General features: G+C 39.8%; 1 protein-coding gene across 8 annotated transcripts in view; it reads right to left on the bottom strand.

Annotated features, from left to right (window-relative positions):
* NAALADL2 (N-acetylated alpha-linked acidic dipeptidase like 2) overlaps positions 1-16,749 on the bottom strand; it is a 1,057,096-nt gene that overhangs the window by 175,015 nt on the left and 865,332 nt on the right. For 7 of the 8 annotated variants that reach the window (XM_063916285.1, XM_063916288.1, XM_063916286.1 and 4 more), the window contains one exon: positions 11,813-11,908. In XM_063916285.1, coding sequence (XP_063772355.1) covers positions 11,813-11,908 — 96 coding nt within the window. Of the gene's footprint in view, positions 1-4,731; positions 4,921-11,812; positions 11,909-16,749 lie in introns of those variants that run through there. The other variant, XM_063916291.1, reaches the window with a different exon arrangement.

Raw genomic sequence — 16,749 nt, 5'->3', positions numbered from 1 at the left:
TCATCTTATACCTCATTTGTTAAAAAGGTTAAATAAGATTTTTTTACACACATACAACATTAGACACGAGTCTCAATTGTTTTGACCACATGTTTTTTTATTCGAGGATTGATTAAAGGTTATGTTTTAACATTTATCACTACACAAATTACTTCTAACATATACAAAAGAGTGCTCCCAAAAAAGTTTTTTTTGTCTTTTTCTCCTTCTTTCCAATTGTAGTTCACCTACAAAATTCCTGGGAGCACCGCCAATCATTAACAGTTTAAGAATCATCTGTTAACTGTTTAACTGTTTGCATATTGGTATCTCATTCCATATATATATCAGTATTTACTATAATTGTCCGACTAGTGCGGTTCCACAAAAAATAACTCTTTGTACAGCTTTATGGTCTCACAGCCAAGAGGTCATGATAACATTATATTTGTGTGGAGTTTGTATGTCCTCTCTTGTTTTGTGGAGTCTGCTTTCCTCCCACATAGCAAAAACATACTGCATTAATTAGCTTATGATAACATTAACAATACTTTTTATGTGTATGCATATCATAGGGAAAATATTGTGAGAGCCACTGGGTCACAGGGACTGATGTGAATGATGGAAATATTCTCTGTAAAGTCTAATATGTATTTGCTATGTAAATAACTGATAATAAATAAATAAATGAGAACACAGGCATCGATGAAAAATTGGTATATTGTGCAACAGACACATGACTAATATGCAGTGGGTGTTTAAACCATATGTTCAGTATTTATATTACCATTGCAGAAGGCTGTAAGGAACACATCCTGGATTTTGCCATCTTTATATGTCATTGGAGTTTCTAAATAATCCATATGGATAATGCCAGGTGTCAAATATAATATTTCTCTGTGAAATAGGGGCAGAACTCCCAGAAGCAATGGAGTCGCCTGCCTCCATGCTCCAAGGTGCACCTGTAAGTATAGCAGCACCTGTAAGCTCGGCCTTTTGGCTAAGATCAAGTGTAGTACCTGCTCGAGGGAAACACTTGGTGGAGTACCTGTTCTTACACTGGGAGCATGAGAGGTCCCTAGTGTGGAATGTAGAAACACCTTGTGGAGTACCATATCAGGGTGTGGCAATGCCTCTGGTCGAGAGTGGAGAAAAACTGGTATTAGTATCCATTTCCTTCTAAGGGTATGAAATAGGGCCCCTTGCATGGAGCAGGAATGGCCTGGTCTAGTATCTACTCTCGTACTGGGGGTTGACCCTGGCACAAAGTGGGTATGAAGCTTGGTCTGGCTGAGAGGTCGGGAGCAGCCTGAAGCTCGAGGTGCTCTGTGCCCCTGGAACTGGAAGGGACAGGTGTGCCTGAAATGCACTGGGGATTCGGACCACCTTTGCACTAGGGCACTTTAGCACGGAGCACTTCCACCATTCCGTCTGCACCTACTCCTTTGCCCTGGCCTTTTGGCTAGGGCAAGGATAATTTTTACTTTTCCCCCTGGCCTACTGGTTGGGGCCTTATTGATTTATTTGTTTTTCATGTGTGTATACACTTACACATGCACTTACACTACACCTTTTTGTGTTTTTTGTGTGTGAGTCACGTTTTTGTTTCGGGGTTTAGTTGAGACTCTTATGGGCCACCCTTTCCCCAAGTTGCTGAGGCCCTCTCCTTTTGGGGAGGGCTAGAGGCTGTTTCGATCCACAGGGGGAAGCTTCGGCCATCCCTGGTGATACCCAAGGGTCCCTCTGCGCTTCGGCAAGGAGGGACCCACAGACCCTTTTTCCCCTCAGTGGGCCTTTTGGCTCTGAAGGGTCGGGGAGTAACGGGGCCCTTCTCCTTTTGGACAGGGTCCAAAGTCCTACACCCCCAGCACATTTTGCATAAGACACTGGGTGATGAAGCCACGCACCTTGGGCTTTAAGTAAAAAAACAACAACTGTGTGCTTCACAGCAGGATCAAAGTGTGACCGCTGCTCTTCCAATGGAGCACTGCGGTGCACGCACTGCTGCTGCAGAGTTAATCAGATCTGTCCAAGGAGTCCTGCTAACAACCACAATAGGGAACAGGATGGCTCCAGTCTAGTACCACTCAGCCTGTACTGCAGTTAATGACTGTGCACCCGCCACTGCTGTTGGACTGTGTGATAGGACCACTCGTGAATCCTGATTCTGCATGCTGCATATAGCTAAATGTCATGAGTCTGACCCTGACCTACTGGCCATTGTCACACAGCGCAGCTAGAGCTCTGCCACTTCACAAGGACCAGCTAGGGCTCTGGTCCCTGTAGACTGTCTGAGAGCTGAATCTATATAACTCTTTAAATCAAACATTCACACACACCATATTTGTTTTCCCTTTTTTTAAGGGGTGTGGGGCAACAAACTCAAACTTCCCACTGGGCGACAGGGAGCCCCGCACCACAGAGCTAGTGTGAGATAGTGCACCTGCTACCTTTTCCCTCTGTACACTTTACTAAGTCTCAAGCAGAGTAGCACCTCACTACCTAATTAAGGTGTGCAAATTAGGGCCCTTTTCCCTCTGTAACTGATGTATTCATACATTTTTGAAGGTAGGAGACACCTTCACCCTAATTTAGCACCCAGCCCCACCCACCCCTCTGATTTTAAATAGTCCAACACTCTAGCCTTTACATTTGGAACGAGCACACTGAGGTAAGACTCCTACATTTTGTTTAATATGGCAGTCCATAATGGGGGGAATTCTCTAGGGTGCGGGGCTCCCTGTGCCTGCCGTGGCTGGGTGTCCCTGGGGCATCGCAATTTAACACTATTTCATCACTCCATGGCACTTATAGTTTGTTTTATATATATATGTAACACCTTCACATAATTTTCTTTTACTCCTCACATTATTCACATATGCAGCAACAGCTGCTCCTACCTCTTTAAACCTATATTTTTATCACTCCTGCGATGCCCTGGGGTTGTCTGGCTGGGTGGCTCTGGGGTGTCCTGCCCCCCGGACCTGAACCCCTATAGTTAGTGTTAGGGACTTACCCAATGAGAGGCTACCTTGATGCGGTGGGTAAGCTCATAGCCCTGGCCAGGAATATGCTAAGTGCCTCTGGTTACTACAGGTTGAGCTAGTGTGAGATATTGCACCTGCTACCTTTTCCCTCTGTACACTATTGCCAATAGATACTGCTGGACAGCAAGTAAATTATCAATTTATATGGTGTTTTTAATTATTTTTATGCCACATTATTTATTTATGTTATTTTTAGCAGATATCAATTAATACATTTTTGAATCAATTTAATTACCAGCTCTGAATCCGTTCATAAGGTATTTAGTATGAACCCATGAGCGCTTTCTCTCCTTTTTTTTTTTGGTTGCTTAACTATTGTCTAAATACAGGGGTGTATACAGCCCCTTGAGTGATGTGAACGTGGGTTCAATTGCTTTTTAAAGGAATATTTATCTTGTTTAATATAGACACATGCGCTTCATATATTTTTCTTTTTTCTATTTATGTGGTGTATGTGTGACAGTGCAGCATATTGTGTGTAAGCATCACTGCTACAGGGGGCATTGTGTCTTGTATAAGTGTCACTGGTACAGGGGGTGTTACGTGTGCAAGCATTACTGGTACAGGAGCGTTGCGTGTGTAAGCGTCACCGGTACAGGGGGTGTTGCATGTGTAAGCGTCACCGGTACAGGGGGCATTGTGTGTGCAAGCATCACTGGTACAGGATGCGTTGCGTGTGTAAGCGTCACTGTTACAGGGGGTATTGTGTGTGTAAGCATCACTGATACAGGGGGTATTGCGGGTGTAAGCCTCACCGGTAAAGGGGGTACTACGTGTGTAAGTGTCACCAGTACAGGGAGCATTATGTGTGTAAGCATCACCGGTACAGGGGGTATTGTGTGTGAAAGCATCACCGGTACAGGGGACGTTGCATGTGTAAGCGTCACCAGTACAGGGGGCGATACGTATGTAAGCGTCACCGGTACAGGGGGCGTTGCTTGTGTAAGTGTCACTGGTACAGAGGACATTACGTGTGTAAGCGTCACCAGTACAGGGGGCGTTGCGTGTGTAACCGTCACTGGTACAGGGGGTATTACGTGTGTAAGCATCACTTGTACTGGGGGCATTGCGTGTGTAAGCATCACTAGTACAGGGGGTGTTGCATGTGTAAGCATCACTGGTACAGGGGGCATTGTGTGTGTAAGTGTCACTGGTACAGGGGGCACTGCATGTGTAAGTGTCACTGGTACAGGGGTCATTACGTGTGCAAGCGTCACTGCTACAGGGTGTGTTATGTGTGTAAGCATCACTGCTGCAGGGGGCGTTACATGTGTAAGCGTCACTGTTGCAGGGGGCATTACGTGTGTAAGCGTCACTGTATCTTGTATAAGTGTCACTGGTACATGGGGCGTTACATGTGTAAGCATCACTACTGGAGAGGGCATTACGTGTGTAAGTGCCACTACTAGAGGGGGCGTTGTGTATAAGCGACACTACAACAGGGGGCATTATGTGTGTAAGCGGCACTACTACAGGGAGCATTACGAGTAAATGAATTATGTGCGCTTTCTCTTTGTAAAGTATGGGAGGGCTTAAATTTATAGTTTGCAGGGGGGCACCGAACACCCTAGCACCGGCCCTGATTACAGGCATGTTCCATATAGCGTAGGTAGAAATTATTGTATCAATACTTATTGTATATAGAGGGTTAGGAGACACATAAAAAAAATAAAAAAAATCAATGCTGCTTCTTATTTCTGCTTTAATTGATATTAAACAGGATACAGTACTTCAAATTAGAGAGACTACGATCATTCAAAGATCACTATTCAGAAATCACAAAGTCCCAGCATTCAGGATACAAATTCCAATATTGTATTTGTCTTGGCCAGTGGTTCCCAAACTGGCTTCCTCAGGGCACTTTTAGGGGTGCCACCGATTGGTGGTCCAGGACCTAATAATAAACATATATGGTCAATATGATAGCCAAACCCTGTGATAGGGGCTGTCAATCATACAATATGTGGACAAACAGAAGCAAAACCCTGTCTACCACCACATAACTGAACATAAGGATGACAGGTAAGCACATTATGCTAAATGTAATAATGTTTTTAGAAATGTGTTAGTAAGAAACTTTTGGCCTAGGGGTGCCATGAAAACAATCAGCATAAATATAATATTAAATTAATATTTGCTGACAAGTGGTGGTGAGAATCCTGCTGATCGCGGCAATAGAAGTGGCTCACTTCAGCGCCTTCCAGGTTCTTACATAAAGCAGCTCTGGACTCCTGGCTCTACAACAGCATTAAGAGGCTCTCTCAAGGATACAAACCATGGACAGACCACACCAATAGTAGTAACAGAAAGGCTAGAGACTGGTATGTGAATTATTTAACCTTGAACGTCTTTATTAACAGTTGCTACTAACAAAGGGGGTCATTCCGAGTTGATCGCTAGCTAAAAATGTTCGCTTCGCAAATGATGCAAAAAATAGGCACTTCTGCGCATGCGGCGCAGTGCGCACGCATGATGTACTTTCACAACGGGCAAAGTATTTTTACACAAGGTCTAGCGAAGCTTTTCAGTCGCAATGGCAGCCGCAGAGTGATTGACAGGAAAGGGGCGTTTCTGGGTATCAACTGACCGTTTTCAGGGAGTGCTCAAAAAAACGCAGGCGTGCCAGGAAAAATGCAGGTGTGGCTGGGCAAACGCAGGGCGTGTTTGTGACGTCAAATCCGGAAGTGAACAGTCTGAAGTGATCGCAAGCTAGGAGTAGGTCTGGAGCTACTCTGAAACGGCACAATTTTTTTTGTAGTCGCTCTACGATCCTTTCGTTTGCACTTCTGCTAAGCTAAAATACACTCCCAGAGGGCAGTGGCTTAACGTTTGCACGACTGCTAAAAACTGCTAGCGAGCCATCAACTCAGAATGACCCCCAAAGACGGACTTGACTTCTTTGAAAAAACAGGCTATTACTGGTCTGCTGCTATTTACACTGAATAGTGACACAATATAGAGCAGCTAATGTGATTAGAACACAATGCTTAAGGTCATTACACACGGGGAGAGATGTGTACTGAGCGACCTAGCACCGACCGCTTAGCACACATCTCTCCCCCCGACTCAGCACACAGCGCAATGTGTGCTGAGTGAGGAAGGGGATGGGGAGGGGCGCTCATTTCACCCAGCAGCGAATCTAGTACCGGCTATAGGCGCATGCCGGGCTGCGCATCACTATCGCTGTGGGGCATACATGTGGAGAGATCCGTGCTACCTTCTAAGCAATGTAGTAAGATTTCTTAGAATTTAAGCATGGATCTCTCCATGTGTACCCCCCTTTACTCTCAAACTGATAATGTTGAACAACAGGGAACAAGTGTCTAAACAACTTCAGTTTGACTCTGGAGACAAAACTTGGAGACCATGACTTGGAATTAACAGTTGTTATATCACTGACATATTTTCTAACCCTCTAACAGTGTGGACAACTGTTTATAGATTGCTTAGGTTTATACAGAGGCTAGTATTCAGCCTGTGTTTTTTTCCATGCATATGTATATGAATAAGCAGATATGTTTATTTATAACCTATCAATTTTTATTGACTATTGATTATATAGACTGATATTGGATAATGCTTCTCGATTTCTCTGCTTCTATTATTGTGGTTTTAGATACCTCATTCTAGATGGTTGGAGTCCATTTCAGTGTTGGGATTGTGTTTTATTGCAAAAGTTATTAGCGCCACTAGAGCCCTATTTTTGTCATGAAAACAATGCTGATACTCTATGACACTGTGATTCAAGAAGGTTTGGGAACCACTGATCTAGACCCTAACTAAGGTATCAGTATGAGATCGATGCCGGGATTCCAAATTTACAAGACCGACAGGGGTGAGTTAAGGGTGTTCTACCCTCTCTCCACCCCCTAACCCTAACCATCCCTACCCGCAGCCTAACCCTATCCTCCCCCTTTGTGCCTAACCCTAACCACCCCCTGGAGGTGCATAAACCTAACCCCCCATCCCTGCTGCCTAACCCTCCCGCTTCATAGCCTAACCCTCCATGGGGGGTAGCCTAACCCTAACCCCCTCGGGACACAGCCTAACCCTAACCTCCCGGGACACAGCCTAAACCTACACCCCCTCCAGCGGCTTACCTGTGCAGCACCGCAGTGCCTCCTCATTGGGAATCCCGGTTGTTGGGATTTTGTCACTGCAATGTTGCCTCCTTTCTGAATGCTGGTGTCGGCATTCAGAGTAGTGGCAGGATCCCACCGTCAGTATTCTGACTGGCGGAATCCCGACTGCTTTCCCCTAATTCCCCTTTATATTCTCCATATTCTTATAAGGCATTATGTGGGGTACAGTGGATTTACTAAAGATTCTAAAAGAGACAAGTGGAGATGTTGTTCATAGCAACTGATCAAGCAACACCTTCACTTTTCATTTTTAGCAAATCTACCCCATAGAAATACCTCTATGTACAGCAATTTAATCATTCTGTTCTCATTGTTTCCTAAAATCAGACTACATACTGTATACATTTTTATCAGAATACCCTTTCCTTCAATAAGTAGCTCTAACAAAGCCCACTGTAGTTGGATATATATTACCTCATCACAAGCTGATGTTATGCTCTAAAACCCATTTGGTAAAGCACTGATTCGCTGTGCTGTCATGTACTATATATGGCATGGTTTCTGACTAGTAGTTGCAATCATTTTTCTCATTTTAGCAAAGGTTTCATATAGTGGAAACAGTATTAAAACAAAATATCTGCTCTACCAAGGTCTGGTATGCCTGAAAAGCCACTTCACAAGTGCACTCCCTAAAACAATTCAGGTAAATGTCATCAACATGCATTTGTTATGTGATATGATAAACTACTAATAATCTATAATAATTTTCTAAACCTACTGCACTATACTGTACGTTACATTAACATATTTGCCTTTCAAGTCAAGCAAGCAAATTACAATTTTTAAGTAAAATTATATTTTGTATATTTTGAAAAAGCAATATAAGCGCTACTTACCTTTCACCATATGTGATATTTAAGCCAACATTTCAGTGTACACAAGCAATGGAATTGTTGATAATATAAAGTATAAAACATTTTTTTTTGGGGGGGGGGTCGTAAAGGGTTTTGGGAAGGGTTTTATTTTATTTGACCGAAGAAGCACTTTATACAGTAGCCCGCTATAAATTAAGGTATTGTTCTAAAGGTCCAATTTGATGGGTTAAATGGTTGTGTGAGTGGAGAGATTTCTAATTTATCTTGCCAATATATTTCATTGAATGACAGAACTCATTTCACTATATTTCAATGTACTATAATATTAAATCCACCATAGTTATAATAGAAACACAAAGAATGAGGAATTTTAATGCATAAAATGACATGAAATTTATATAACCTAGAAAAAATATTAGGAATAGTAATCATCTTATAACTAAAATACACAATTTCATAGAATATTTTTTCTATGGTAAGTCTCAGTTTAAGTTTATAAAGCTACTGTACTTAGTCCACAAGAAATATGTTCACTCAACTTTAAAATACCAATTACACACAATCGTCCAAGAGATATTGCATAATTCAAATCAAAGTAGTCACCAAAAGTCAAATGTGTAATTTGAAATGTATTTTCCTTTACATAAGTGGCTTTAAAAAGCTCATTTTAAGGGCAATGTTAATCTGATGTGACACTCAGTCTTGGAAATAGTACTTTAAATGCAGCAGGATTACTTTAATAATAATATATTGGGAGGAGGTCTCTGCTAGGGGAGTACTACATCATTAAAAAAATTGAAATATTCATTGGTTTTCTGCATCTCCAATTATATCATCTGAGAATTGAGTAAGTGTTTCAATATTTCTGAACATTTTAGAGAAGGAAGGTATTTTAGAGTTGATTTATACAGCTATATTTATGTAGATTTGAGTTTTATTTTACATGCCACATACAGGTGTTAATATAAATACTTAATAACTGAAATTGTGATGATAGATATAACAGCCTTTTGCAGCGTCCATTCCCTTACATTGAAAGATTCGCACGAATACTTGGCTACCCCCAGGATTACACATATAATGTAATAGTAATGGCTTATTTATTAAGTATTTAATATTATTCATTTTTCATAACTAAATCAGGATTTATAGAAGACATCATTCAAAATACAATACTGGAATAATAACACAAGTAGTTTACTCCACATGTCTGGTGTAAGGCTGTGTAATGGATTTGACAAACTTCAAAGTATAGTCAATAGCCAATCCAGGGGTTAGGGCTGGGGTCATTTCAGAGAGTGGACAGTGTCTAGAGCTGAGGTTAGGGCAGATAATAATCCACAGAGTAGTCAGGGTCCAAAGCAGACTTCAAGGGAGTTATCATTCCAAAGAATGGTTAGGACCAGAGCAGAGATCAGGGCAGGCAGTGATTTAGAGAATAATCAGGCTCCAAAGGTAGGTAGCCAGACAGGAGGCTCCTATCAAGCTAACCTATCTTGAGAAATGTTTACACTTCATTGTCCATCTTGCTATTTAAAGGCATTCATTGCAAGTGAGCAACACTGAAGAGGCAAGGGAGTGAGGTGGGGTGTGTCTGCTTATACCACTCCTTGCAGAAATCAATAAAATCATCAATAAATAAATATATATGTTATGTCTTTTGTTCAACACAAAAAGTTTGTCTTTTTTTATTTCACGTTACATACAGTATTATTTTATGTTAGTCATTTGTAACAAATCAACGATAAATCCATTTTCATTCCATCATGTAAAAAATAAAAATGTGTAAAGTGCCAATAGACATGAAAATCTTTCAAAGCCAATGAAGAGTAGGAATTAACATAGCATAATATTATTTTGTAAAAAGAGAAAGTTGGATTCCTTCCTGTGAAGTCCTGCACTTGCCCCTTTTGATGATGAATATTAAAATAAACCTAAAACTTCAAGTTCAGACAGCTACCCCCATATCATCATATGGTTTACATAAATTTATTTTTTATTATCATATAACTTACAGTAACTCAGAATTATCTCATGTAAAACAGCAGCATGTGCCCACTACTTGCATGATAAATCCATGTGCAATGATCCTTAATTGTTATTAACATTGCTTATTGGAACTTCTGCTCTTAATACCTGTAAATCACGTTGTTATAAGCTTTAACTTTAGGAAGACTGTGCAATTCTTAAATACAGGTCATATTAAGAAATTATGGCTATAAACAGATTGTCATTAGCACTCCCTTTAGAGGGAACAGATTGTTCATTTTTATGAAGTCAGGATGTTATGATCACAGCTGTCCAACAGGAAGGGAATTCAGAAATCAAATAGTAAATCCCAAAGCACAAAAATGGCTGAGAATAAATTGAACACAAATGGATTGGATTTATCACGGATTTACTTCACTATAACAATGAAATTAATGTTTACACCTGCATTTCCCTGCAGACCTTTACGGAGATAATACAGTAGTTTGTTTATTGTGTGAACTGAGTGGAAAAACTTGGGTTTGCTATACACTATGCAAAAGTAAGATGAATCCCAAATCTCTCAAAAAACATTGCAATGTTATATGAATGGACTTTATTTATAACCTATCGTTCACTTTACTTCTGGGTTCACCTTACTAATGCGATCATTTTACCTTGCAGAGCTGCTGTGGATTTATCTCAAGATAATATTGTGGAAGTGTAGCCCATAGGTTACAGTGTCTAAGGCCTTGAAAAGATGGTGTTGTCTGTCAGAACCTTGCTCCATAAACATAGCTTTTAAGAGTTTGGTACAGTATATTTTTTCATCCTCCATAGAGACCTTTTGCATACAAAAATTAAGGGACAGCAGCAGATCTCTTATCTTACATTCCTTGGATACTTATGGTAGTGCCCATGTAGCACAGGAGAGGAAAAAGAAGATCTAGTTAGCATAAATGGTGTAGGATGCTAATGGTTGCAAGCAGATGCCTTGAGAATGATGTATGGACTAGTTCATCTTTCATGTCTCTTTTACTGTACTTACAACCATACTATACAGTATCTATAGAAGCCACACAAAAAATGGCCGATGCCATTCATAATCGGCTGCTTTAATACTGGTGGCTGATAATGCTTCTGTCTTGCCGAAGTCACACACACTTTCAGTATTGTAAACTGCTGTCAACTGTTATTCCAATTGAGTTGCAACTGAGGCACATCAGAGACATATGGTCTCATTGAAAATGTAATGGGATGTGGCGGTTACAGGGAGGTGGCTTAGCACACACACACAAAGCTGGCCAGTCTTACAGTGTGTCATGGGAGTGACATAGGCATGTTGCTGAAAGCAGTTGTTTACAGAGAAACTGCACCTGCCACAGGACTGTGGCACATTTTGATGGTGTGAACAATGGTGCATCTAAATACCAAAATCATTTTTTCAGCATCTATGGATGCTACAAGTGGACGTATTAGTCCTGGCACCTTCAGATGCACAGATGTACACCAGGGAAGGGCCTTGGAGCGCCACTTGCATAAAGTGATGCAGATTTTTAGGTGAGGCTGTTATCCGCAAAGTAAATGACCACTTTTATCGTAACAAAGATTAATAGAAATTAAAATTTAATAGAGACAACAGGCATATGTTGCACCCATCAAAGTAGCTCTTTTCAGTCAGTGCTGACTTTGTTACTATTAAGACTGTACATACAAAGTTGTTTGTTAATTATCTAGCTACATTGTTTCATAACTTAATGAAATATACTGTATATATATATATATATATATATAAATATCTAAAAAAAAACAAATATATATATATATATACCTGTATATTATATTTATATGCTGCTCTTACCTTGGCAATATACTCATGACGATGAAAGAAAGGATCCATTAGTTGAGTGTTTTTTTCATGAGTGACAAAAAATACTTCTTGGAGTAAGTTTGAAACCTGAAACCAAAAAGCAAATACGTGAGGCATTATTTATTATAATACAGAAGGTACATGTTATGTTAGCAGAAAAATAATAAAATTACAGAAATCTATATACTGTAACTCAAACATGCATATGCTGAGTTGTACAGATTTTGCGTCTGATTCACAGGTAAAACAATGTGCCCCATTGCAGAGCTAGCCATATACAGTACTGTGTGTGAAATATGCTTGGTTGTGCAAGGGTAGTATCTGCATTTGGTATACTCCTGTAGAGAACAGTATTGTGTGTTCATATCAGGAGGTGTGGCTACACAGTGATAGATGTAAATACTAGAAATACAGCATAGAGTTCATACATAATAAAATATATATGTTAGCAGACAATGTGATTTATAACACAATAAATGTAACTATCTCTGCACATGTTACATATGCCTCCCCTGCAGTGCACATGGTTTTGCCCAACTGCTAACAAAGTTCCTGCTGCGATCAACTCAGAATTACCCCCACTGTAAAAGAGAATAATTTGAGGAGAAAAAAAAGCACATACAGTATTGTGTTTGCATCCAACTTTGCATCCAACACTAGGTCCTGTGTGTTTAATTCAGTTTATTACTTTATGTGCAGTATTTGTCATATTTTTCCTGACCAGGTTACTGCAGTCATTCAGAATTAGATATAGCAGTCTTATCAGATATATAGCAGTATATATGTACTATAAATAATAAATAGAAATCATGTTTACAGTAAACTGTAGGATTATTTTTTGTATTTGAACAAACATAATTCAAAAAATGAATAAACATGACTGGCACCAACAAAAACTAAAGGAATACAAGTGTACTGTAAAAGCGGTTCACCAGTCACACAGTGTTTCTGAGCTGGTTAGTAATCGGCACAAAAGGGAAACTCGGCTCCTGAAGTCAAGTAGGAAGGAGATTATTGTGGATGCAGAATATACAATAGAACCCTGGAATACTGAAAAATGTGTCTTTTACTCAGCATAACGGAACATAAGCAAAATACGAGATGGCCACTCTCACACTTCTAAAACCTGTAGTGGATGGTCTGATGCAACATTTGTCAACCCCTGTATCATATACCTACATCCCTTCTATCAAGCAAGTAATACATATGTGGGAATACATATGAATTACCGGTGACGGTGATGCCAGCCATCAGTATGCCAACAGCGGCATCCCGGACAGCAGTATGCCATTAGTGGGGTGAGCGCTAGTAAGCCCCCTTGCGGGCTCGCTACACTCGTCATGCTGCAAGCATGGTGCCTCACTGTGCTCTGCACAGGTTATGTTCTCCCTCTATGGGTGTAGTGGACATCCACAGAGGGAGATAAGCCTGTGCCGCCGGTGTTCCGGCACTGGGATTTCACAGCAAATCGGGATCCCCAGCATTGGTATTCTGACAGCCGAGATTCTGAGCAGCGTTATGCTAACCGCTTCCCCATATAACAAGCATGTGACTGTAAGATAGTGTAATATTAGAATTGGATGTGGGAACAGTAAGATAAATACAATAAACCTGCACAAAACTGGAAAGCAGATAGGGATAAGAGTAAATAAACAAGTTTTGAAATTAAAGATTAGGTTTAGAAACTCAATCAGATTGGGTAAGAAAGAGAAAACAAACAAGTGGGGCTTGGTTATCCTGAGAAGACTCCTGACCTCTAACAGATGATTATGGACACATAGCTGGTAGTGTTGTTATAGTAGAATATAGAGTCTCCAACATTCTCAGGAGGTGGCAAATGGCGCCACAGGGTTCCACAGTGTAACTGGATTTTTCATGTAACATGCAAAGATTTATGTCAGTTTCATGTATCGGTTCTTTATTACACAGCAGCTACATGCTTGTCACATCATTACAGGTGTCCCTGATTAGGTCCTTTGTGATATTCACACTTCTTTGCAAACAGTTTAAATCTAGCAATATTGAATGAGAATGCTACCATTTGGGGCTTTACACAGCTGAGTTAGAAGTATGCCTGTCCATAATGACATGCCTCACTTGTAGGCATATTTCAACAAACAGTCTGATATGTGGTTCTAGATCCTCGTTATACTCCTCCTTTGCATAAACAAATGTGTCAATCATGTTGACAGCTTCAGTGCCAACTAGGTCTAACAATGTTGTATGCCTTACCTTGTTTGATTTGTCAGATAGCAGTACACACACCATTCTTTCCAGAATGTGATCCAAGTGTCTGCAATGTTCTCATATACAAATGTCAGATTGATGCATCAAAGACCCTGAGCCATGTCAGCCAATATTCTGACACCAAGTAGATCACTGTATGTGCAGAATACAGGATAGTGGCCCTCATTCCGAGTTTATCACTCGCTAGCTACTTTTTGCAGCCATGCAAATGCATAGTCGCCACCCACGGGTGAGTGTATTTTCGCTTTGCAAGTGTGCGATCGCATGTGCAGCAGAGCGGTACAAAAACATTTTGTGCAAAACAAGACCAGCCCTGAAGTTACTTATCCTGTGTGATGATCCTAGCAATGGAGGTCCCGGAATTGACGTCAGACACCCACCCTGCAAATGCCTGCGTTTTCCCCACCACTCCCAGAAAACGGTCAATTGACACCCATAAATGCCGTCTTCCTGTCAATCTCCTTGCGATCGGCTGTGCGAATGGATTTGTCGCTAGAAGCATTGCACAGCAACAATGCTCTTTGTACTTGTACGATACGCATGCAGAGTTTTTCCTTTTTTTAACTGATCGCTGCGCTGTGAAAATCAGCAGTGAGCGAACAACTCGGAATGACCCCCAGTGTCACTGGAGTGCTGCAGAACATTACTATTACTCAGCATAACTAAACATAAACTGAAACATAACTAAAAATAAACTGAAACACAACTAAACATAAACTGAAACACAAGATGGCCAGCAGCAAGCTGTACGGGCTGATATGAAGCCACTTCCTCCAACCCCTGTATCATACACCTACAGAGCATTTAATATACTGTATATTACTATGGTCAGTCATGGTTGCAAGCAGCAGCTAAGATTTAGTGCTAATCAACCTTTTCCTGTTCTAGGTTACACATATTTTGCATGCGGGCAGCGGCAAATAAGACTGGACCGGTGAGCAGCTCATGTATTGTTGGGATGAGTGAGGTTAGAATGAGGCTTGTAAAATATATTGGCGATTGGCTGTTTCCTAATGAGTGAATTTTCTTGATTATTATATAAGTCATAAACTGTATTAAGGAAGCAATAAGAACAAATCATTGGCCAGTGGTGTAAATAAATGGTATGAGTTAGTGGAGGATTGCACATCGCTATCCTAAATTTTTAGGGGTCTACTGTATTTTTTGTTGTCTATGATAGCAAGAAAATCCCTAAGTCATGCTAAAGCTATTGGAGATAGGGTTTCTCCTTATGTAAGAAGCCCCCTGCTTATGATAACAATGCAATCTGCTTATTGCCGTGTCAGGACTGTGACAGCAGGGGGACAGTAAAGTAAAGTGCTTTATTATTGAAATACGGTAAAAGCATTTTCTTCCAAATGTAAAACTATTTGTTTTCTTTTGTAAAAAATTTTTTTTTTCGATCTTTTGGTCTTTGTGATAATTAGTAATGTTGTTATACAATAATACCCACTGAATAGCATCATTTTACACATTTTGTATTGGGAATAATATTGGCTATATTTTTCCTTAAAACTCTTGTAATAATATATGTGTTAATTTCTTTCCATTGTATTGAATTTAGCCCTATTAATTCCCATTAACTTGACTAAAAATCCTGTCATGCAAATTGTCAATATCAATAAATATAACGTCACTCAATATTCTACTGCTACACATGTTCTTGATACCAATACAGATGAATTTGTGCTATATGGCTCAAGCATTATCTAGTGCATTATAATCATTACATCCTTTCCATAAATGGAATCACTGATCAGGTGTAATCGATAATAGGTTTTGTTCTTTCATATAAAATTAGTGTAAAATAGTAATTTATCTTATTAATGTACAGGAAAATGCAAGATAATTACATGATTAATGTTGACAGTCAGAGTTGGAGCAAACCAGATTGAAATCCTGATGATGAAGCAGCTTGTGATAAAAAGGAAAAATCTATTTATGTTTATTGTTATTGCTTTATTTTAAAGCTGAAATCACCTTTTATAGTTATGTACTCACTGAAACCAAAAACAAAAAATAACGGAGTAAAGTGCTACATTTCTAACATATTTTTTTCCAATAGTGAACAAAACTAATATTTGGTAGAAGTTTTAAATATGAATATGACTTTTACCCAGATGGTTACCTTAAAATCTGTTTCTCTATTTTCATATTAATCACATTGCAAGGGTGGGAACTATTTATCAATGGATGAAAGCAAATGCAGATGTTCTGATACAAGATAAGTATTACAATAACATGATGTAGATTATTTAGGTGTAAACCAAATTTTATGTATAGATATATCAATCATTCTCCAGAGTGTTTGTCTCTATTGTCATTACTTTTTTTAATTAAGTAATTTAAAGTGGAAAATATGTTACACTGGGCAGTAATTGACTGTTAAAGTAGATGTTTACTGTTGAGTCAAGAAAAAACATACACAAATTCTCCTAACACTCTGCAATGGGCCATAAAAACATCCATGCATTCTACATAACTAAAGATATGCAGAGATTTCAGATACATACATTTGCAAATAAATAATAAGGCACTGTGACAATGTGCCTCTGCTCAGGTGGTCCTGTGCTACATAATAATAGCCACACTTTGGGTCCTATTTTCATTGAGTAACAACTCATCTGGGGGCACCCCAGGATCCACCAATATGGCACTACAAGGATCAGCATTCCCTCCAT

This window comes from Pseudophryne corroboree, chromosome 4 (genome assembly GCF_028390025.1).
Source record: "Pseudophryne corroboree isolate aPseCor3 chromosome 4, aPseCor3.hap2, whole genome shotgun sequence".
Taxonomy (NCBI): domain Eukaryota; kingdom Metazoa; phylum Chordata; class Amphibia; order Anura; family Myobatrachidae; genus Pseudophryne; species Pseudophryne corroboree.
The sequence above is the reverse complement of the archived record's forward strand: the minus strand, read 5'-3'. Positions and strand labels throughout refer to the sequence as shown.